Source organism: Amphibalanus amphitrite, unplaced genomic scaffold, assembly GCF_019059575.1.
Source record: "Amphibalanus amphitrite isolate SeventyFive unplaced genomic scaffold, NRLGWU_Aamphi_draft 000063F_arrow, whole genome shotgun sequence".
Taxonomy (NCBI): Eukaryota; Metazoa; Arthropoda; class Thecostraca; order Balanomorpha; family Balanidae; genus Amphibalanus; species Amphibalanus amphitrite.
This window is the reverse complement of record NW_024881559.1, coordinates 365437-387770: the sequence shown is the minus strand read 5'-3', so window position 1 is coordinate 387770 and position 22334 is coordinate 365437. Positions and strand designations below refer to the sequence as shown.

The 22334-nt window shown below is 52.3% G+C and overlaps 2 protein-coding genes across 9 annotated transcripts in view; one reads left to right on the top strand and one right to left on the bottom strand.

Annotated features, from left to right (window-relative positions):
• LOC122378671 (V-type proton ATPase subunit S1-like) overlaps nt 1-4730 on the bottom strand; it is a 32085-nt gene extending 27355 nt beyond the window's left edge. For 2 of the 5 annotated variants that reach the window (XM_043359994.1, XM_043360000.1), the window contains exon 1: nt 4530-4677. The gene's annotated coding sequence lies outside the window, so the exon portion shown is untranslated. Of the gene's footprint in view, nt 1-4529 lie in introns of all 5 variants that reach the window. The other 3 variants (XM_043359993.1, XM_043359997.1, XM_043360001.1) reach the window with 3 other exon arrangements.
• An 867-nt stretch (nt 4731-5597) lies between these two features.
• Nucleotides 5598-22283, top strand: LOC122378667 (mothers against decapentaplegic homolog 4-like). Of its 4 annotated transcripts, none has more exons than XM_043359986.1 (10): nt 5598-5704; nt 11722-11890; nt 15903-16007; nt 16574-16748; nt 17130-17342; nt 18431-18514; nt 18845-19045; nt 19270-19385; nt 19992-20128; nt 20426-22283. In XM_043359986.1, the coding sequence occupies exons 2-10, from the start codon at nt 11741-11743 to the stop codon at nt 20940-20942; spliced, it is 1698 nt and encodes a 565-aa protein (XP_043215921.1). In that variant the 5' UTR covers nt 5598-5704; nt 11722-11740; the 3' UTR covers nt 20943-22283. The 4 variants fall into 4 exon arrangements, with proteins under 4 accessions (XP_043215921.1, XP_043215922.1, XP_043215923.1 ...); XM_043359987.1 differs by having other exon boundaries at nt 5670-5833; XM_043359988.1 differs by lacking the exons at nt 5598-5704; nt 11722-11890; nt 15903-16007 and adding an exon at nt 16056-16092.
• The last annotated feature ends 51 nt before the right edge of the window (nt 22284-22334 follow it).

Below are 22334 nucleotides of genomic sequence, written 5' to 3'. Positions count from 1 at the left end.
CCATTTCCCCTCCAACAGGCCGTGAGAGTCTAGGCCAAGGCACGGATCACCTAACGGATCGGCAACTCTCCCCGCTTCCCATTGTTATCGGTGTACCCGCGGAGCGGGCTGCCATCTAGCGGCGCGGATATCTTCACTAAGGAGGGGAGCCGGCCGCCCGCCGCAACCAGTGTTAAAAGGCACGGGGAAACGGGTGTGAACGCAACACCCGTCCGTCGTTTACATCCTCAGGATGTTCAGATCAAGTTCAAATCCTTCTCCTCCACGCAGCAACTCTCGATCCGGACTGGACAGGCAACTTTATCTCATGCGGGCTGCTCCCTTGAAGCGCACCACTGCTCCCTAGGGAGCACACCCGTAGCCGGGTGCAGAGAGTGCTTGGGGGGCTGGTCGTCCTGTCCATTGGGACGGGCTCAGCCCCGGTGACTCTCTAGGGTGCCTGTCCATACCAATGTTTCCCCCAATTCCTATAATCCTTCCGGCTCTGCAATGGTCTCAATGGACCGAAAGGGCCTAACCCAACGAAACAAAAACAATCAAAGGTTGTGAACGGATTAAATTACAGAGTCTCTCTAACAGCTGGAATGTTACCATAACATGGAAATGTTACATACTTTATTCCCTAATCAGCTGGAGCATGCATAATGATACAAATGTTTCTAGTCATGCTTGAGTTGTATGAGCAAGAACCACGTCCTCGCAACTTTAACGTCGTTTTTGGCCGTACACGAAGCCACCTTTCCTCATCCGTCTGCCCATAGTACGAGTTCATCCTCTGTTCCTATCTCGATGGTCACAGGCTACCAGTTGGAGTAGATAACATCGGAGCAAATCCAACGAGCTGGCCATTAACGTGACTATAGGTGGATCTCGGCCCCTGTTTCACGATACGACCCTCCCCGCCGCTACAAGGTATTGACACTTAGCCGGTTTCCATTAAGACGTTGGCAACATTGTGAAGTTTGCTTACGTTTCCATAGGAACGGAGGCACCCATACCTGATGATGCTAGGTACTGGGTAACAGCGTGCTGCTAAACAGTGCTCGTATAGCTTTGGCCCCGAGGCTGGTTTAGCCACGTGTTACATCAGACATCTCAAAATATCTGTGGCTTAGAGCCAGGTCAGGTCATTTTGCACCCTATATATTGCCGCATACTCAATACTCTCTCTCTCTCTATATGCATAATAATATGTGTAATACTAATAATAATTCAATAAGAGCAAATTGAAAGGCGTCTCATTTGGTCTGGGCGGGTCATCCTTAACACCCTCAAACATCGGGTTACATGTATGTAAACAGTGGAATAAAAACGTTCACCAGCAGTTTTTTACTATAACTTTTGATAGAGACGTGCTAGAGCGATGAAAACACGTCAGATGTGTTCAGCTCGACGATACGGATCGACTGATATGCAGAATGACCCTTTCCGGTCAGGTCATGACCTTCACCTGACGTAAGATTTTCAAAATGACCTTTCAAGGTCAACCTATAGTTCATTCGACGCGTCTCGACGAGAGGAACACGATGCTGGCAAAAGTAATGTCGTGGCTCGTTTGAGTCAAAAGATATTACCGAAAAAAACGTTTTTCGTAAACACGGCTATTTTTGGAGATTTTGCTCTCTGGACGCTAAACCGTTGACCTGAGGTTAAATCTGTGAATAAAACTCAGAAGGACCTGTGAAAGAGCTATCGAATGCGCTTTTCCGCGCCTCTGTAGTTCTGTTGGTTCCCAAGTTATGCGTCGGATGTTTCGAAAATTGTTGAAATAGACAAAATTTGCCTTTAATGACCTCTGGTGACCCGACCTTTGATCTGACCTAAAAAAATGACCGAAGTATTTCCGCCATTATTTTTACGCCCTTTGGAATGCCGCTTACCCCGTGTGGCTACGTAGCCCAGAAGCCGAGTTAGGAGGGGGCGGGGGTTTCATACACCCTCGGCCCGGCGCGGTTGGTACCGTGTACCGGCCCGGCGTGGGTTTATACTTTATGCAAGTAGGATATTTGTGAAAGTTATAGATTTAATTTAATCGGCAGATGAATATTTATCAAAAATGTACTCATGAAATATATGTAAGAGATGACAGCGATCGGAAAATTACCAATTTAGCGATGGACGCTAGGTCGCCCACGTGGGTATGAAAACAACGATTTTCATGACAAAGGATACGATCTCAAATACTTAACCTGTCTCTAACGATTCTTGCCATTCTCATTTATACCATAGGTATCTTCTGAGCTAGCTGAGAAACCATGTTCCGCAGAAAAATCACTTAATTAGCTCCGACACGACGCCCTCAACACGCACGAGGCCGGCCGCTTCCTTAGTGAAGATAGTTCACCTAAATGCCCACCAGGTGGCAGGGGAGACAGGTCGCGGGGGGGAGTTGCCGATCCGTTATGTGATCCGTGGCCAAGGCTATATAAACCAGGTAGAACGCTCCCGACGAAAAAGTGGTGACAAGCGATAATTAGTAGCCGCGACCCTCTTTTGTTCAAAACTATATCCGCAAGCAGCATTTACAGGCTAGCGGAAATCGACCAATCGGCGTTCGGCAATACTCAACGCTGATTGGCCCGATGCTCGTGACGAAATTGCGGGGGACTGCAGCTATTCCCCTATGGCGTTTAATAGACTTACGGCTTTTGAAGGGGATTTATACCAGTTTTTGTTGGGTTTGAGGCCATTTTTGAGCTTGGATATTCTTTCTGTGACTTTTGACTGTGTAATAACGACATTTAATCATAACATTTCTATATACTACCGGTGTCACATCGACCAAAAAGACCGTAAGTACATGGGATAGACGGACCACTGCTGATGGGGCCACACATGCCGGCGTGTGGTCATCGGAGGCCCATGAGGGCTCGACATAGGCCCTTCATGGGTCGGTATAGGCCCGGTGGGTCCAGTGCAAGCCTATCAGGGGCCGGTGCTGACCCAACAGGGCCCAGTGACATATAATGTAAGGCCGTCTAGGGACGTTGAGGGCTCATGGGGGCCATATAGGACCAATAGGGACCACATAAGCCAATCAGGGGCCATTTAGGCCAATAAAGGCACTTCAAGGGACTTGAAAAGGTCATTCAAGAGCTGTGGTGGGCCCATGAGAGGACGGCACTGGTCCAGCAGGTGCAGTCAGGGGATGTTGTACGGGTTTCTCAGTGGCCCATTTGGGCATATCAGTGACCAATTTAGACCCAGCAGTGGGCTTTGTAGACCTATCAGGGGCTGGTGATGGTTCATCAGGGGCCAGCGTTAGTCCATCGGGGCACGGCATATGCCCATCAGAGGTAATTGCGAGCCCACGCTGAACAATGATGGCCCTTCAACGGCCCCATGGATCTACATTGACCCATGGGCCATGATGTGTCATGTATGCCCCTATGACAGGCCTACTCAGACCCCTGATGGACGTTCCCGGCCTCTGATGACCCTATGCTGAATGCTGATGGGGCTCTAAGAGTCTCCAATAACCCTTCGTCACCCCATTATTACCATACGCTGGCATTAGGGACCCCACATCAGCCGCAGGGCAGTCCGTACCATGACAGTATGTCTTTTCGGCCGATATTTCATCGGTAATATTTATCAAAATCATGATTTTATGGTGCCATTATATAGGTAACAGTCATAAGAAATATATTTCAACTCGAAAACAGCTCGAAACAGCATATAATTTTAAAGAAACCCCTCCGAAATCCAAAAGCCTATTCGGGTCCATAGAGAATAACTGCGGTCCCCCGCAATTTCGTCACGAGCGTCGGACCAATCAGCGTCGAGTACCGCCGAGCGCTGATTGGTGAATTTTCCGCTAGCGTGTAAGTACTGCTCACGGAACAAGAGTTCGTCGACAATCCTCCACAAACGTCTGTCACCATTTTTCATAATGCTAAACAGCCGGAGCGTACCCCCCTGGTCTAGGCATTCCTGTGGGGCACGGGCTAACAATGACTATCTCATAATCATTGTGGCCATGAACATCTACTGCCATTCTTCAACACCGGTTTCGCTGCGCTGAGCGGTGGCCGTCCCGTTTGTTGGATTCTACAGCTGGCTGGCGGAAAGCGTTACCGGCCGCCCGTCCACCGCCCGCGGGCCGGACCGAGCGGTCCCGTTGACCCTACCTGACCTGAGCCCGGCGCGATATGGGACAGGCAGACGGGGGTTCGGCTCAGCGAAGGCAGCGCCCACTGGTGCTGGGGACTTTTTTAATAGACCTACTGTACAAGGCCCATTTTCAAATGAAGGGAACGAATTTCTTCAACACCAAGAGGCCGCGGGGGTTGCAACCTAGATAGATAGTGGTTTCTGAACCTCGCCGCAAACTTGGCTATCTCAACTCATACCCCATGTTAAAGGTGGGATAGTCCCTTTAAGGGTCGATTTAAGGGGTAAGGAAGGGGTAAGATACACACATCTGGAACCCGAGGCTGCGGCTAGATATTGACCCGAGGGATCGATTGCGACCCTTTTGCAACGCAAGATAAAAAAGGTTATACCTTATGAGTAAAAAAAATACTTACCTGATCAGCCTCAAATGGTTACAGGTTGAGGTGGATTCAGAACCCCCGATTACCCCTATGACGAAATTTCGTAAAAATCCGAGAGATGAAGGCTTTGTGGCCTTATATATAGCCTTGGATGAAGGTGTCAAATTCAAATAGGAAAAAGTGGTACCATCTTGATTTTGATAAACCGGCGTGCAGCGCGCGCACGTTGCGTGTATTTTGTAAACAATGCACCGTAAACGAATAGTAAAAATAGCTACCAAATTCAGGAATAAAGGATAAATCACATTCGATCCATAGATATCGTCTTTCTACTTTAAATAAAAAATTTATTTACTAGCGAAATCGTCACGTTAGTTGCTTTTAAAGTGATTCATTATGGATTCTTTTTAAATAGCTTGTATTTCGAAGTGAGAAATTTAATTTATAATGAAATTTCATTTATAATAGCAAAGTATTACCTTCATCAATAAAGGGAAACAAATATGGCTACTCTTGGTATACTCTTGGTATCGAAAAGAGGGACGCCGGTGAAAACAGGGCGCCGGAGGGCATATTAGTCACGTGATATTTGGAACTTCTCCCCCCTCCATGGGCCTTCTACAGTTCTACATACGAAACGTCACATGTGAATTTCACGAACCTTGATCAAATCGCCCCAGGCGCCCTGTTTTCACCAGGGTATATAGAACAGGGTATATATGGGCCTGTTCCAGCGCCTCCAGAAGAAATTCTTGACTGGAGGCTCTACCAGAGGTTTTACTGGAGGCGCTGGAACGCAATCTGGAGATTTCTGGAGATTGGCGTCATAGATACCAAAAGAATGACGATTGTTCTCTCTTGAAAGGCAAAATTTGTTTTCAATTTTAGTTAAAAAGATAAATAAAATTATAGCAATGTAATTTTCTTTACATTCAAGTTGTAAAATTATCAGTCAAATGTCCTTTGTTTACATTCGTGATTGTCACATGTGCGCCATAATTGTAGACCAGAGCCTCCAGAGAAATTTGGACCTCTCAACTCTCTGGAGGCTACTGGAGGTTTCTGGAGCTTTGGCGAGAGCTTTCTGGAGCTTTCTGGAGGCGCTGGAACGCTCTCTGGAGGATTCTAGAGCTTTCTGGAGCTTTCTGGAGGTTTCTGGAGGCGCTGGAACAGGCCCTATGAAAACCGTCGTTCGGACAGAGAGAGAGGTAGGTAGCTGGGTAGCTGGAGCGGCTGGAGCGAGGCAGCTGAAGGGGCGCTGAAGGATGAAAAATACGCGGTATTAAAATTCATTTATTCAAAACAAGATTGAAATCTCTCGCCTCGAATATCGCCCGGTAAGTTGACTTAGTTCAGCGTTTCTTTAAGTGGACCGTGGGCAGGGAAAACAGTAGTCACTGGTCATGTCATGCTACGACTGGAAAAAATGCCTCCACTACGCTGAAGTTCTCGGCGGAGTTGATGCGCCGAAATTTCGGCGCAAGGGTTTATGCGCCGAAATTATTTTACCAAGCCATGCTTCATGCGCCGCAAGGCCCTATATAGAAGGTATGCTCATTAGGCCGAAGCAGCGATTTCCGTGACGTGACGTCACTGGTACGAAGGGTCGGACGGCTGTAATGCAATCCTATGGAAAATGACCCAACTTTAGTGCTCTCCCACATAGCTGCCAACCTCGACACTAAGGTAAAGGTTATATCACATAAAAGCTCAAATCAAGACGAACAAGAAACCTATTTGACGTTTTTAAGTATTACTAACGGCTTAGACTATTCAAGTATATTCAGAGCTCTGCATTACCTCACTTTTTCTGCCGTCAATGCGACTACAAATGTCTAGTCGGCGCACGTGCGCTTGTCGAGCGGGGACCACCAGCCGGGCGATTCAGAGCTGCCGCCCAATCAGAACGCCGCAATGCCGTGACGTCATTGGTCGCACACGACACGTTACGGAGATAGGGATGAGACAGCCCTGCATGCGCCGAAAATTTTCAAGGCTTACTGATGGCTGCAGGCTGTAGCCACGCACTTTTCGTCGAGGGGGGGGCTGGGGTGTGTGTGTGGCTGTTTTCCAGTGACTACTGTCTACAGACGGTTGTTGGCACGGTCGACGGAATCGGGCAGACAATAGACATCAGCAGGCCATGCGGGACCGAGCACCAGCGTTCGCTATCACAAAATCTCCTGACTCACAAACTCACTGGCATGTTCCATAGCGTAACCTTTATTTTGTTGCCCGGCTCTGATCAGCAGTATGTGCCCAGCCGGTGACTGACGCCTGACGGGGCCTTCAACAGGCGTGGTGCAAGCACGGCCGATGGGATCGGGCAGATACCAGGCCACGCGGGACCGATTGTCAGCGTCCGCTCGCAAACCACACGCCGGAAATACAGGAATCACAACGGTCAATACGCAAACGATAGCATACGTTATCTGAACTAGGGGATCCGACAATCCATAACCTCACTCTCGATCGGTGAACTGTTCCCGCCGTGGGAGAGTCGCAATCAGGTTCACTGAACATGACTTAAATACCCTGAGACGAACACGAGACAAGATAAGTGATATTTAAGATGTTTAACTCCCGAAGATATTTAACCCTCGCCGGCCGAGGGGGGTTGGTGCCACCCCCTGACGGGTTTTTCGCGACTGCTCCGGATCCGTTTGCGATAGAGGGATAGAGAAAACCGTCGATTTACGCCGAAGTACCTACGCCGAAAATTTCGGCGCAAGCCGTCGATTTACGCCGAAGTACGCCGAAAAATTTCGGCGCAAACGCCCAACTACGCTCGAGTTCTCGACGAAAGCGTGCATTTTTTCCAGTCGGGAATTGCTAATTAGTTGTTGCTTGATGCTTTTCATCTACCCTTTTCAGCTGACAGTTCACAAGTTTTTACTTTTGCTGAAGCACTTTTCTAAAAATGTTTTTTTGGATGAACAGGCGCTTGGACAGTTGCATTAGGGATCAATTCCCATGTTTGTTTCCCATCAATTCCCAGGGGCCCAGTGGCGGCGGAAGGTAATTTTGGATGGGGGTGCAAAGTTTTCTCAAGGGGCCCCTCTGGAAGTTTTGGGCCCCCTTCAGTTTTTTTTAGTGATTTTTATTGACTATTTATGAAAAACGAAGAGTTTGGAAAACTCTCCCCATACACACAAGTTCTGTAAAAGGTTTGAAATTGCAGTGTACCTACCTACCTGTCTCAAATAATGAAAGCAAAAAGAAGCAAATGCAGCTAGTTTTTATCGGCTAATCTTTTAGTCTAGCCACCACCCACAGTGTCTCAAACCACTTTTTCTGGATCCGCAGTGGACCATTGAGGGCCCTACGAGACCGTTCCAAGAAGACCGTGTTTAGAAGCCCCTTGGAAACCGACCACATAGAGACTCCTCCAGAAAACTACATGACTCCCCAGACTGAATGAGCCCTCCGATCAGGGTCAGTCCCTTGAAAGTTGCTGAAAGGTTTCAGAAGGCAGTATAGGCTCGAAAGTCTTTTGAGGGCTCTCAGAAACCGGCATCGGACCCCAAAAAAAGCCTGTATATGGAGGCCCTCCAAAGCCGGGATGGAGGCCACAGGAGCCGATGTTTAGCCTAAAGAGCTGGTATGGAGGACTGAATAGAGGAAAGGGGTCTCAGTGGGGCCTTCAGGGGCAAACGTTTGAGCCCCAAAAGTATGTGTGGGGTCTTAGAGGCAGGTAGACCCCTGGGGTATGCACGGGGTCCCAGTAGCTCGCGTGTGAGCCCTAACCTAATATTCGGCTGGCAGCTACTAGAACCAGCATGGGGATTCTTAGAAGCCGCTTAGACCCACATTTCATGGGTCATGAGTCCCAAGAGTCGATGTAGGGGCCATAAAAGCCGGTGTAGGGCCCATGGCCCCATAAGTTCTGACATTGAGACTCTCAGAGGTCGGCGACGGGGCACCAAGAGCAGATAAAGTGCCTCAACAAGCCGACATGGGGCCTGAGAATCAGTGTGGAATTCCAGGAGCCTGCGTGAGCTCTCGGAAACCTTCGTATTTCGTAAGGTCCACAAAGGTCGATGGATCATCTGAATCTGAACTCTGCGGGGCCCTCAGAAGCCAGCATGTCTCCTGGCACCTGCCTGCGTTGAGTTGAGACCCTCCGAGGCCCTCGTAGGGTTCTTCAGAGGCCAGCGTTTGCCCTTGAAACCTTCGTTAGGCCCTAGAAGCCGTCAAGAGGGCCCTCAGAGGTCAGCATGGCCCCTGGAGCCTGCCTCCGTCGAGGCCCTCAGAGGCCGTCGTGGGACCCTCAGACGCCAGGCAGTGTGGGCCTTTGGAGCTTGCGCTGGGTCTTAGAGACCATCGTGAGGGCCCAGAGAGGTCGTCGTCAGAGCCCTCAGCCCCTCAGGGACCGTCCTGGGGTTCTCAGAAGTTGTTGTGAGGGCCTTTAGATGCCTTCGAGAGGATCACCAGAGGTCGTCATGAGGGTCTTTGGCCATATTGAGGGTCTTTATGGGTCGTCTGAAGCCAAATGGACCATCAGACTTGATTTGGGTCTAGGGCCGTCACAAGGGCCCTCAGAGACCGTCGTAGAGGCCCTCAGAGGCCAGTGGGGCCCCTGGAGTCCTGTAGGACCCTCAGCGGTCGTCCTGAGGGCCCTTAGTGGTCGTTATAGGGCCCCAGGGGACAGAGTTCGTCGTGAGAGCCCTCAGAGATCATCGTAAGGGCCCTCAGAGGCCGTCATAGGGGCCCTCAGAGGCCAGCGTGGCCGCTGGAGTCTCCTTGGGGCCCTGGAGTCTCTGTGGGACCCTCAGCGGTCGTCATGAGGGCCCTTAGTGACCGTTATAGGGCCCCAGGGGACAAAGCCCTCAAGTGGGAGCCCTCAGAGATCGTCATAAAAGGGCCCTCTGAGGCCATCGTGGGGCCCTCAGATACCGCGTGGAGCACCAAACGCGGCTCGGGACACTTCTAGCCGGTGTGGGGGCCCCAAAGACTAGCATGGGGCGTTCCTGACCATAATTGGACATCCCGGATGATTCCACATCAGTGTTCGTTTCCCGATCACTGGTTTTCAGGAGAAATGTATTGGATGGTGCGACGGGCCCCTTGAACGGATTTTGGGGGTGCAAAAAGATATGTTTGCACCTCCATGTTTTTCGATGGGGGTGCAGCTGCACCCCCTGCACCCCCTATTCCGCCGCCACTGCTGAGGGGCCTTGGACACTCCCATGTTTGAGCGTCCGTCTTTAAGACATGGGCTAATTCGCATAATATGGCCATCATTCTATGAAGAAATTCATGGTTAGTAGTTATTGACTGGAAAACATCCACACTACGCCGGACGCCCGTATCTACCAGATAGAGCATCCAGGGGCCTTGGACACTCCCATGTTTGAGCGTCCGAATAAGTTTATATTTCAGCAGAACCCCAATACATACCACAATACAAGCTCTGTTCACCCCCGTTTATTTATCAGCAGGCTGTGTGCATGCTGATACTTCTTGGCTCCTCATTGGTCGAATTCAAGTGGTCAGACCAATAAGAGGCCAAGAAGCGCCAGCAATAACTTCCTTATATGGGGAAAACCGACAGCACGCTGATATAAAAACAGCGACCGAACAGGGCCACGCTTAACACACTGTACCGCCGTGCCGTGAAGCAAGGCCCTTACCGGAAATTCTGCGGCCACAAAAATCGGCGGAGCGGTGTGACTGTGTACGATGCTGGCAGGCGCCAGCAAGGGCCGGGCAGCAGAGCAGCACATGCCCCGGCACATCAGCCTCTTCTCAGCACACGGCGCGCGGGGCAGTGGACACCGCTTGTCTGAGCACTGCTGGCACGCCTCAGAGTAGAGACGGCCAATTCGTTGCAGGTACTGGGGCGAGCGGCCCCAGTGGCTCGGGCCCTGCCCTCACCTGGAGCCAGGTGTACCGAAACGGTGTCCTCTCGGTCCTCTCCAGGGATGCCTAGGGAGCGGCGGCGTGCTCCCGAGAAGTGGCTTGAATAGTGACTCGGACCAGTTGTCGCGCCATTGACCTGAGGTCGCACAATGAACCATCCGGGTCAGCGTGCGGGCGTCAGACGGCAGGGCGGCCACTTGTTTTGCCTGGTCGACCTGGCTCTTATACCCCTCGATACGGCAGTGGGCAGGATTGCAGGAACCTGGCTGCAGTATTTCTTTAATGACGCTCGGCGATGTTTAATAAGGTCTTCCATACCTATCCATCTCCGTCCCAAGGGTGGAGGCCTTACCTGGCCGGCCGCTCCTCCGCTGAGTAGACGCAGGGCCGCTCTCCAGTTTGAGCACTCTGCAAAGTGCAACCGGGGCGGGGACGTCTCATCCCGAACCCTCTTCAGAGCCGCCTGTAGGGTAAATCTGCTGCTAGATTGACCAGCGTGCTGACTAAATTCGGTGACCGTCATTTGCCAAAAAATTATGCGGCTGCCCTGCTCCGAAACATTCTGCTGCCACCATGCGCGGAATTCGGCGCATGCGAAGTTTCGCCGGACGTACGCTGACATTTTTGTCGCAATCCCGCCACTACGCCGGACATATTCAGTATAACATATATTTTTCCAGCCTGGGTAGTGGGTACTAACTAGTTAGTACAGGATCCGGCAAAGTTTTGACCTCTTTTTATCTATGACCACACTTTCCGGTCCCTAATCGTTAATCCCCAAGGGATTGTAGTTCTGGCTGCACCCCTGCATTGCACTTTCCTTGTCCTCGGGACGATGTCGCGAACGGACCTTGGGTCAAGAATTACAGATTGTTCACCCGAACAGCCGCATACAAAATAAAGGTCTAACATTTCTGTCATGGGGAGCTGAACCAGACGTCGGCATGTTCCAGGCCGAAATGACATAGCATGCCATTGCTTGATTAGTTGGGACCACAGTGCGGCGCACCGTTTTGTTGAAAATCATTGAAATAGCCGAAATTTGGCCTTTGATGACCTAGTCTGCTTACCTGATCTTTAACCTGACCTAAAAATGGCCGAAGTAATATCGTCCTGATTTTTGGCGCTCTTCCGAATGCCGCCTACGGCATGTCGCTACATGGCCCAAGAAGCGAGTTAGAGGGGGAGAGGGGTACCTATTCAAACACGCCTCCACCCAGCAACGCGTGGAAATGGGGAAGCCCCAGCGGGGCGCGGGCTAAAGGAAACGCTCCCTTGCATACAATTTTGTTGTACATATAGGACAAGGATGCTGTTCTGCAAGTCGATGTCATCCTGACCATGGCTGATACCTTCTCGACAGGAAACCGGTGGTGGCCACAATGCTGCTAAGTCCCACCCCGACTGGGCAGCCACTCACCTCTTCAGATGCCTGTTTGAGCATCGTACACAGTCTGATGTGCCACCGGCAGGGTGGCGAGTCAGAAGCCTTCTCCAAGAGGGCCATCGAGAGTCTCATCAGGAAGCTCAAGGTCAGTTTATTTCGGGTACCTTCTTGGGCAGTGATGTCCAGCAGATTGTGCTATCCATTGGTGATCTTTTTAAGGCAGCTGTTTCTCTGCATTGTGAGTGTTTTAGGCCTGAAACAGACTCTTTCCGCAGTCAGGAAATCGCATGCGAGAGCCTATTCAAATACATGGAAGCACACTCCCGCGAGCGATTGATACGAGAAGAATTATAATGTATTTGAATAGGCTCTCGCATGCGATTTCCTGAACGCGGAAAGAGTCTGTTTCAGCCTTTACTCTATACCGCTATCGCCGTGAAGATCAGATGACCGTGATCTGTGCTGTTCAGTAAACCCCTGGACGTATTGTGACTCGAGTCACAGTCCGGCCGGACGAGGGTTCAATCAAATATATGTACTACAAAAGGTAGCCAGTGGAGGATGCTTGGAAGTTGAAAGCCAGGACGCGCTGTCATCGTAGTTCGTCTCTGCTAAGGCTTTATCAGTCGAAGCCCGTCTATACCGTCACTGGTGCAGCGTCATATTTGATATAGGTACCTTCTAAATCTAGACCATTCTTAGGCTCTCTCCTCTACTGAATGGGGCATCACTTATTTAGTGTATAAGCGAAACCGGTCGTAAGCGGATTGGTGTGTTTTCCCCATGAACATTGAACTACCAATTATGATGCAATATGTAATATGTATGCTGAAATCCCGTAGCTCCATTGGTGGCAGGGATGTAGCCTAGTTCAGGGGAACGATTGAGCCGCGCTCCCTCTGGGTCACTGTCGCCTAATAGACGAGTGTCTGGCCTGTGGCGCTCTTCTAGCCCTACCCTGGTAACCACAACTGAAATGTGTGGATCAGATAGTGTAAGTCATGGCCTGCGCTACATGTACCCACTCCCTGGCGCGGGCTCCGGGTTTGTTGATTTGCCAATGTAAATTTTGATTTACTTTGATTTACTGACCTACATTAGCAGTGATCCTCAAGACCCCGAACCTCTTACGCCTAACCACTTCTTGTTGGGCTCATCTGATGGAAGAGAAGGACTACCGCCAGGGGTATTCAATGATGCTGATGCTGATGTTGTTGGACGGAGGAGATGGCAACAAGTTCAGATCCTCGCTGAACATCTGTGGAAAGGGTGGCTCAAGGAGTACCTTCCTACGCTGATAAACAGACAGAAATGGAAGGCAGAAAAGAAGAATCTGCAGATAGACGACGTAGTCTTGGTCGTCAACAGTCAGAGTCCTAGAGGATACTGGGAATTGGGACGCATCACAAGAGTCTACCCAGGCTCTGACGGAGGAGTCAGATCAGCGGAAGTGAAGACAAAGAGTGGGACGTATGTTCGCCCGACAACGAAGTTGTGTCTCTTGGAGAGTCTCAACTAAGCCTCTAAATCGGAATCATCGGAGAATCCGTGCGACGGGCACTGCGACGGGGTGCACGGCCAACTGGCCCAATATGTGATGTTCATGTGAGACGAACCGTGAAAGTAATGTTGATCTTGATGAATGGGATACGTTCTGTGTTCGAAGACATTGATAATGATCCGCGTGGCTAGCACCCACATTTGTGACCTGCGTAAGGTCAACGCGAGCCGTGACAGAATCGGCATGGGCCGTTAGTGATCAGAGCTGACACGGTGTGGTCGTTAAGTGCAGAGTGAAAGACACCGAGGGGTGTCAGGAACGTGTGGCCTGTATCGCGAGTGACCTATTTCGTGTTCCCCCTTGTGAACACTGGTGGGGGAGGATGTCGCGACCGGGGGGTACTGTGCGTTTGTTGCCTAGCAACGAAATTGTTGCCACCTTTTTGTGCTTAGAAAATTAAGGAAAAAGGGGGCCCTGGGATGAGAAAAACTGATTGAAACGGGGTCATTAATTATAGCTTATTCTGAAACAGTCAAAGTAAATATGCAGAGCCAAGGGCGATGCATTCACTGATTAACAAGTGTCAAAGTGACATTCAAGAAAGGTTTCATCTTTATGTTTAAACTTATTTCTTAGTTTATTTTCTCTCGTTAGCCGCAATGTGCGACTTTTGGAACGGTGTTTTTCATTTCGGTCAAGGAGCGAAGTGGATCAAGCCTGTACCAAAATAAACATTGATTTCGAAAGTGCATTTGCGGCATTAAGTTTCATATTTTTCTAACGGCTAACGGTGACAGGAGTGATGTTTCTATAATAGAAACGTGGCCCACTATTATACCCCCGCCATTACACCGTTCAGAACAGAGGGGCCCAAAAAGCAATCAAGCTGACAATCAGTAACCTCTTTAGTTTGCGTGCTATGATTCTTGACCTTATCTAGCAACTGGGCCTCCTGACAGGTATGGTTGCGTTTGATGGCAGGCCGTATAGCCAGGCGAAGTCAGTGAGGGGACCGGCCGTGCGCGGCTATGTGCGCACGTTAACCCGCGCCCCACTGGGGGGGGGGGGGGGGGCTATTCATAGCCCCCCTCCCGTTTTTCTGCAATAACTTTCAAACCACCGCTCGACGTATCGACGCCAAACTTTCAGTACCTTCGGCTGCATCAATTTGACACCTTGTGTCAAAATATAAACTTCGTAGCTACCATAGGTCGGCCGGAAATGACGTCAGAATGACGTCATGTTCGGCCGATTTCGACGCAAAACATTGAACCATGGCAATCGCTCCCAAGAGCTCAGTATTTAAGCTAGATCCAATTTCTTTGCATGAGAGGACTCAAAATAGACTGCGCTATCAAACTGCTATCTCAGATTTTCAAAATTTTGAAAATTTTGAAAATTATATATAATAAAATTCAAAATTTATATTTTTATATTTTTTCAAAAACTTATTGACTTTTCGAAAAAAACGGAATATATGTGACAGAACACATGCTTATGACTTAGTGTAGCAAGTTTTTGCTAAATATCTTCAAAAATGGCAAAGTTATCCGGATTATTGCAAAAAAATCACAATTATAAATTTTTCAAATCAATTTTTCAGTACGTATTTGACATCGTACACCAATATAAATAGCACCATCGTGTTCCTGAGCTCAAGCTGCATCAAATAGACACCTTTTTTGTTGAAAAATTTTAACTTAAAATTTGACCTTTTTTGACCTGAAAGTGACCTGACCTAAGCTAAATTCAACTCAGAATGACCTCGAATGACACAAACGACATCAAATTCGAAATCTATGGCCTAAATGAACCATAAAACATGTGTCACGTGACCGACGCTTAATATAATATTTCCGTGACCTGTGATGACCTGACCCTGACCTGAAAATCAAAGTACAAGTTTGGTACCCTCAGGGTATCTAGAGCATCTGTTCACAAGTGTGTAACACAAAAATGAGCCTGATCTGACTTGTAAGACGGCGGCCAGAGCCCAAAATATGAACAAGCCAAAATGCTAATAATTTTTACTTTGACCTGACCTGTGACGTCATCGGTGACCTCGAGGTCAATGAAATTAGGTTTCGATCGACAGTTTTTCCTGGGCTATCAGACGCCGTTTGAATTTTGACGATCGGCCCAGTAGTTTCGGAGTTAGGAGGGGGGCTATGAATAGCGCCTCCCCAGTAGGGCGAGTTATACGCAGACCCCAGTGGGGCGCGGGTTAAACTTTGGACTCTAAATTCTGCCATGGAACTGGAATTGCGCGATCGGAGGGTAGAGGGCAGGGCCAACGCAACAAGCTTTGTGTTCTATCACAACAAGCTTTGGGCTCTATCTTTGTGAATCCTTTCTATCAAAATGTTCGGACTACATTTATAAAAACAGTATTCTTTTATTCCTGAGTGGTTTAGCTGTCCTGCATTCTGCTGCCGATTCTGAGTCGCCCCTTCAATGGGTTGTCATCTAGACTGTCCCCTGGAGTCGCTGACCCCGTCTTACTCGACACTCCACCGGTGACGTTTGGCACCATGGACTGTACTGCTTACTGTAACTTCATGCGAGTACCGGTCTGTGGTGAGCATAGACCCTGGCTAGTGATTCCAAGCTACTTGTGTAACTAGCTGAAGAAGTCATATTATATTTTCCTTCACAGGAGAAGCGCGATGAGCTCGATTCACTCATCACGGCAATCACCACGAACGGCGCTCACCCGAGCAAGTGTGTCACCATCCCGCGGACACTGGACGGACGGCTGCAGGTACGAGTGGGGAGGGGAGAGGAGGGAAGGGAGGGGGGAGACCAAGTGTGTCACCATCCCGCGGACACTGGACGGACGGCTGCAGGTACGAGTGGGGAGGGGAGAGGAGGGAAGGGAGGGGGGAGACCAAGTGTGTCACCATCCCGCGCACACTGGGCGGACGCCTGCAGGTACCAGTAGGGAGGGGAGAGGAGGGAAGGGAGAAAGAGAGTGTGTCACCATCCCGCGCTCACTCGACGGCTGCAGGTATACTACCAACTATGCCCGGTGGGTGCGAACTGTGAACGCCAGCGTTATGACTGACTGTGTTACTACTGGAATACTAACTGGCCCCACCAGTTTTGGCCCGACAAAACGGGCTCGCACCTCACAATCCTTATAAACGGGTCCGTTTATAGTGATATCAATCATGGAGTACTCCTAAGCCGTTTTCTCTCATATGTCCGTATCACCTCGCTACTCCGTCTACATATTCTGTATTCTCCTCACAGGTAAATCAGCGTCTAGTACCCCCCCCCCCCTGCTGTGCATGTGCTCTGACAAACTTGCTGTGCTGTGTGCTATAGGTGGCTGGCAGGAAGGGCTTCCCTCATGTGGTGTACGCCAAGATCTGGCGCTGGCCCGACCTGCACAAGAACGAGCTGAAGCACGCCAAGTTCTGTCAGTACGGCTTCGAGCTGAAGGCGGACGCCGTCTGCGTCAACCCATACCACTACGAGCGCGTCGTGTCGCCGGGCATCGGTGAGAGAGGCAGCTGCACCTGAGGCGCCCCTGCACTACGAACCATATTAGGTGTCGGCGCTCTGCACCTGAGGCGCCCCTGCACTACGAACCATATTAGGTGTCGGCGCTCTGCACAGAGCTGGGACACGCCGAGTGCCTCAGCGTCATATAGGCTATATTTTTACAGCCCGTCTTGCCTTCTTATGACCGAAAATGTCTGGCCATGTGAGTTGATGTCTGTCACTGAGCTGGTGTGGGACTGTTTCAGCCAATGTCTGGCTGTCCGACTCGGTGCCTGGTGGTCTGAGCCAGGGTTCAGCCGCCTGGGCCAATGTCTGACTGTGGTGTTTATCTCTGCGTGCCGATATGTCTGACCGGGTGCCCGGTCCCGGCCGCCAGACCTGTCGGGCCTGCAGCTGCACCAGCCGGGCCCGGCCGGCGTCAAGACCGAATACTCCCTGGGCCGGGACGAGGCCGGCGGTCCGTCCGGCTGCGGCGACCCTCTGCTGTCCCCCACGCCGTCCGCCCAGCGACAGCAGCAGCAGCAGCAGCAGCAGCAGCAGTCGATGCTGCTGGGGATGCCGCCGCCGTTCGGCCTGCCGCCGTCACAGAGTGAGTGCTGGACGTGCTGCAACCCTTCCCTGGCTGAGCCCGTGCACTGGGTCAGCCGACTTGTTCTTGGCTGCTGCTAACTCCTACCGGATTTGCAGCTGGTGTGGGCTTCAGAAAACTCCCGCTGGATGTGTTGGTTTGTGCGTCAGGTAAATCCTGCTGGATGTTCATGGTGTGGGCTACTCCTGCTGGATGTTTTGATGTGGGCTGTGGATAACTCCTGCTGGATGTTTTGGTGTGGGCTGTGGATAACTCCTGCTGGATGTTTTGGTGTGGGCTGTGGATAACTCCTGCTGGATGTGTCGGTGTGGGCTTTATATTTCTTCGTACAGATGCCAGATTGATATTTCGGTGTTCTTTTGGGTGTGCTAGTGTCGGACAATTTTTCGTGGAATGTGCTGAGGGGTTATAACTCCCGGATGGATTGGTGTGGGTTAACTCCCGCTCAATGATTTAATTTGTGAAAAAAGCCTGAACGGGTTGGTATGGGAATTGGGATGACTTCCCCCGGATTCAGTCATTTGGTGTAACTGAACGGGATGGATTCACGTGGGTTCCCCTGGTTAGGTTGGGGTTGGTGTGGCTGCTGATAACAGTCCCGCGAGGTTTGACAGTGTCAGCTGAAGTGTAACTGGGGCTGAGGTATAATGCGGATAGTGGGCTTCGGTACATACACAAATTATTCAGCTGATGCATTGGTAACGCCAGTCATGTGACACTCGCTACTCAGTACTCAGACCTTGGGCCACACGAGCTGGGTGTGATACGTTTAACTTACTTACTTACTTACTACTAACTTTAGTCGGGCATCGCACCGACGTGTTGGTATCCTCTGCTGAGTGTGCCATTGTGTGCTGGCTCGTGTGCCGCGCTCAGGTTCAGTGTGGCCTGCCCGTAACTCCGCTGTCTGTGTGTCAGTGCGCGCTTCTGGGTGTGTCGGTGTGCCGGTGTCGCTCGTCCGGGTGTCAGTGTGTCAGTGTGCCGGGTGTCAGTGTGCCGGTGTGCCGGGTGTCAGTGTGCCGGTGTCGCTCGCCGGGTGTCAGTGTGTCAGTGTGCCGGGTGTCAGTGTGCCGGTGTCGGTGTTGCAGCGCCCGGGTCGCCGTCTGCCGCCGCCGCTGGCTCGCCCTGTCCGGCCGCTCTAGACTCGCCGTCCTTCGCCGAGCCGCTCACACGTAAGCGCGCGCCCCGACTGCCGGCCGCCGTCGGCACCGCACGGTAGGGCTGCTGGCCGGAGTCGGGACCAGTACACGGCCATCCCGCCCCGGGTCCGTAGTCCGCGAACGCTCAGCGGTACACCAGTTCCAGATCAGTCAGTGGTGCATATCATATAGTTTTACTTTATACGTTGTAATGATAAATGCGCTGCTGTGGGTCTTTTGCAGCGCCTGCTTTGGTTATCCAGGTGCGCAGCAGGTTAGTGTGTCGTGTGTCGGCGACAGGCGTCCATGATGCCCGGCGGCAGCTGTTTGCCCGCGTTTGACCGCTCCGCCCTGTGCCGCCAGCCGGACCGTCCTCGCTGCCGCCGCTGTCTCCGCACCTGCAGTCGGCCAACGGGTACGGAGGGCTGGGCGGCGCGCCGCCGGCCGTCAGCACGCCGGCCCAGTACGGCGGCTCGTGGCCGGGCCGGGCCGAGCGGCCCGCGGGCGCCACCTCCACCCTCAGCTACCCGCCGACGCTGAGCGCCGACCGGCCGGCCGGCTACTGTGAGTGGCGCCCCAGTGAGCGGCCGCCCGGCGAGACGACGGGCCGTCGCGCTGGCCGGATATTGGTGCATCTCACTATTTGTCGTCGATGCCGCGACTCATTTTGATTTTTTTATCTTTGCTCGAATTCACTGAAATCCTTGTCACACGATCACATGTGTGTGCAGTTGCACGTGTTCACGTGTCTGCGGAGCGGCTGACGGTGCTGCTACTGGTGCCGACAGACGGCGGCGGCGGCGCCGGCGGACACGTCCAGCACCAGGACACCCAGGTGCTGCTCTCCAGCGTACCGCCGCCAGAGTTCTGGTGCAGCATCAGCTACTTCGAGCTGGATACGCAGGCGAGTGTCGCCAGACGCCACGCCCCTTACCTGTCTGGAGCGATCTTACCAGCTGTCTGGAGAATACCGACATACAACCAATTACGGTTTCCATGTTACCGAAAGTGCGGATTCATTTACTTTAAATTGTATGAGAGTTCGTTCTATCTCGTGGTGCGATTCCATGCCTTGTTCGTGGCTACCCAGTCTTTTTCGTTGGGACCCAGTGAGGAACGCGGTACCCGATGTTCTACAACACCCTGTCTCATCTGACATCGCAGTACCATATTGTTCCGTTCCCATCTCTGACGTTATGTCGTACCCTGTTCCCGTAAGTAAAAAACCCTACCCTGTCCATTCGTCAAGCTCTCAGGTCCCGCCCCTACGTTGTCGTTTTGTCAATCGTCTCTGACGTTGCGCGGAGTTTCCGTATCAATTATTGTTACTGTCTCTGAAATCAAGCAGGACCGCATGTATTATCTTCACTGCTGCGACACCTTATTCCTGTCTGTTCGTGACATATTGTGCCTGTCCGCCTGCTCTTTACAATCGCTGACGTCCTGAGTTGTGGTTTGTCGACACGCTACACCATTATTACGGCTGACGTCCCGAGGCGTCGCTCCACAGGTGGGCGAGGCGTTCAAAGTGCCCTCCAGCATGGCGTCCGTCACCGTGGACGGCTACGTGGACCCATCCGGGGACAGCCGCTTCTGTCTGGGCGCCCTCAGCAACGTGCACCGCACAGAGCAGAGCGAACGCGCCAGGTGAGGCCTGGGGCGCCGCGTGCAGCGCCGGCCGGTCGATTGTGAAGTGTTGGCATGTTCTGAGATTTCGGTAGGGTTTAGGCGCCTGGTCTTCGGTCAATGGTAGTTGTGAATTACAAATTACTTACTGACTTGTTATTTACGGGTGCGTGCCTCTTTACTGTAGTTTAATAATTTGATTGAAGTCTCTACTATTAACACCCATGAAATACTAGAAGTAAACCTCGCGCGCTTCTATTTTGTGTCCCTGCCCACTGGACGTGTCCTCTGACTCCGATTTGGTGCGTTTGGCGGCAGGCTGCACATCGGCAAGGGCGTCCAACTGGACGTGCAGGGCGAGGGCGACGTGTGGCTGCGCTGTCTGAGCGACCACGCCGTGTTCGTGCAGAGCTACTACCTGGACCGGGAGGCGGGCCGCGCGCCCGGCGACGCCGTCCACAAAATCTACCCGGCCGCCTACATCAAGGTGTTCGACCTGCACCAGTGCCACCGGCAGATGCAGCAGCAGGCAGCGCAGGCGGCGGCGGCGGCGGCCGCGCAGGCGGCGGCTGTGGCCGGCCACGGACAGGGTGACGGCGCCGGCGGCGGCCTCTCGTCGTCCGTCTCCATCTCCTCTGTGGCCGGCATCGGCGTGGACGACCTGCGGCGGCTCTGCATCCTCCGCCTGAGCTTCGTCAAGGGCTGGGGGCCCGACTACCGGCGGCAGAGCATCAAGGAGACACCCTGCTGGGTGGAGGTGAACCTGCACCGGGCGCTGCAGCTGCTGGATGGCGTGCTGCAGACCACGCAGGCCGGCCCCGGGGCGGCCACCTAGGGGCGCAGCTTATGGAGCGCCGCCACCCATACACAGCCCGCCGGCCCAGCAGCCGCCAGCTCGGCGGCCGGCGGACTGGGAGAGACTGTACGGTACCTGACGGGGCCGCGCCCGCCCCGCGGCCGGCCCCCGTAGCGCTGTAGGTGTTGGGAGGCAGTACCGACCACGGGTCCTGAGCGCGCCGGGCACAGGGTGCGCCGTCTGATACTGCACCGGGTACCTGTTAACGCCAGTAGACACCTGGTTATAGACTAGTCATCAGTTAGTCACGTTCTCAGTAGTTACAGCTGCCCGGAGTGGGCATTACTAATTGTACCTATTGCGACGGGTCTGTCAGCCGTGAGACGGCAATGTGCATCCGCGGCGTCGTCTACGGATACGGAATACGGGAGCTGCTATGGTGCAGCGCTGGTTTCCGCCTGTTGGGGCCGGCGGTATTTGGTTTTACACTGGTTAGCGAGAGCGAATGGGGGGGGGGGGGGCTACGGCGACCGAGCCAGTAGGTTGTAGAGGCTAGACGTGCAATTTCCGTGTATGGTGTTCCTTTATTGTTTCGGCGCCAATTCGTCGCGGCTCGAAGTTATAGGTGCCTTGGCGATATTTTTCGGGCGAGCGTTTTGTATCTACGAATGCTGCCAAGCAGAGCGGCCGGCCCCGAGCGGTTCCCGTCGCCTCGTACCTGACGGATAATACGTGTCTCTAGGGGGTGAGAGCGGGCACCTCAGCCCGCTTCGTGCACGCTCGCTGCGCGCGGCGCCAGGTATTTTCGTTACGTAGTGCTCCTAGTTAGTGTTTGCTTCGCTGCTTTGCCAGTTGTGAATTGACGATGAGCGAGGGTCTGCTAAGAGCGTCGCTGGTGGCTGGATGTAATATCTATGTGGACTTCGGAGGTGACTTGGCTCGGCGGTTTCTGGATTTTACGGTCCCGCGCTGCTGTCTGAATATGTACGGTCCCGCGCTGCTGTTTGAATGTGTACGACCTCGCGCTGCCCAGCTGTTTGAAGGTGTACGGTCCCGCGCCACGTTTGAATCACGCATGTCCCCCGCCGTTTGGATCGGAGTGGTGCTGTAGATGTGTATGTGTCTGTTCCATCTGGATCGCGCTGGCGACCGTCTTGGCACGTGGTGCAGCCGGTGCGACACTGACCAATGGGGGTCGCACGCGGGCCAGTAGCCCAGCTCAGCGAACTGTCGGGTGCATCCGCCGATATTTTGCCAACTCAGTTATAACGAAACATGTGCCATGTTTGTGAAATGGTCGCTGCTTAGCGAGCGCCAAGCCTTGGTTGACCTGGTCGCTTTTATTATCTTAATAAAATACGACACGGAGGGCAGAAATAACTACTTCTTCGCATGGGAGCTTCCATTTTCTACCTTTCGTACGCTACGCAA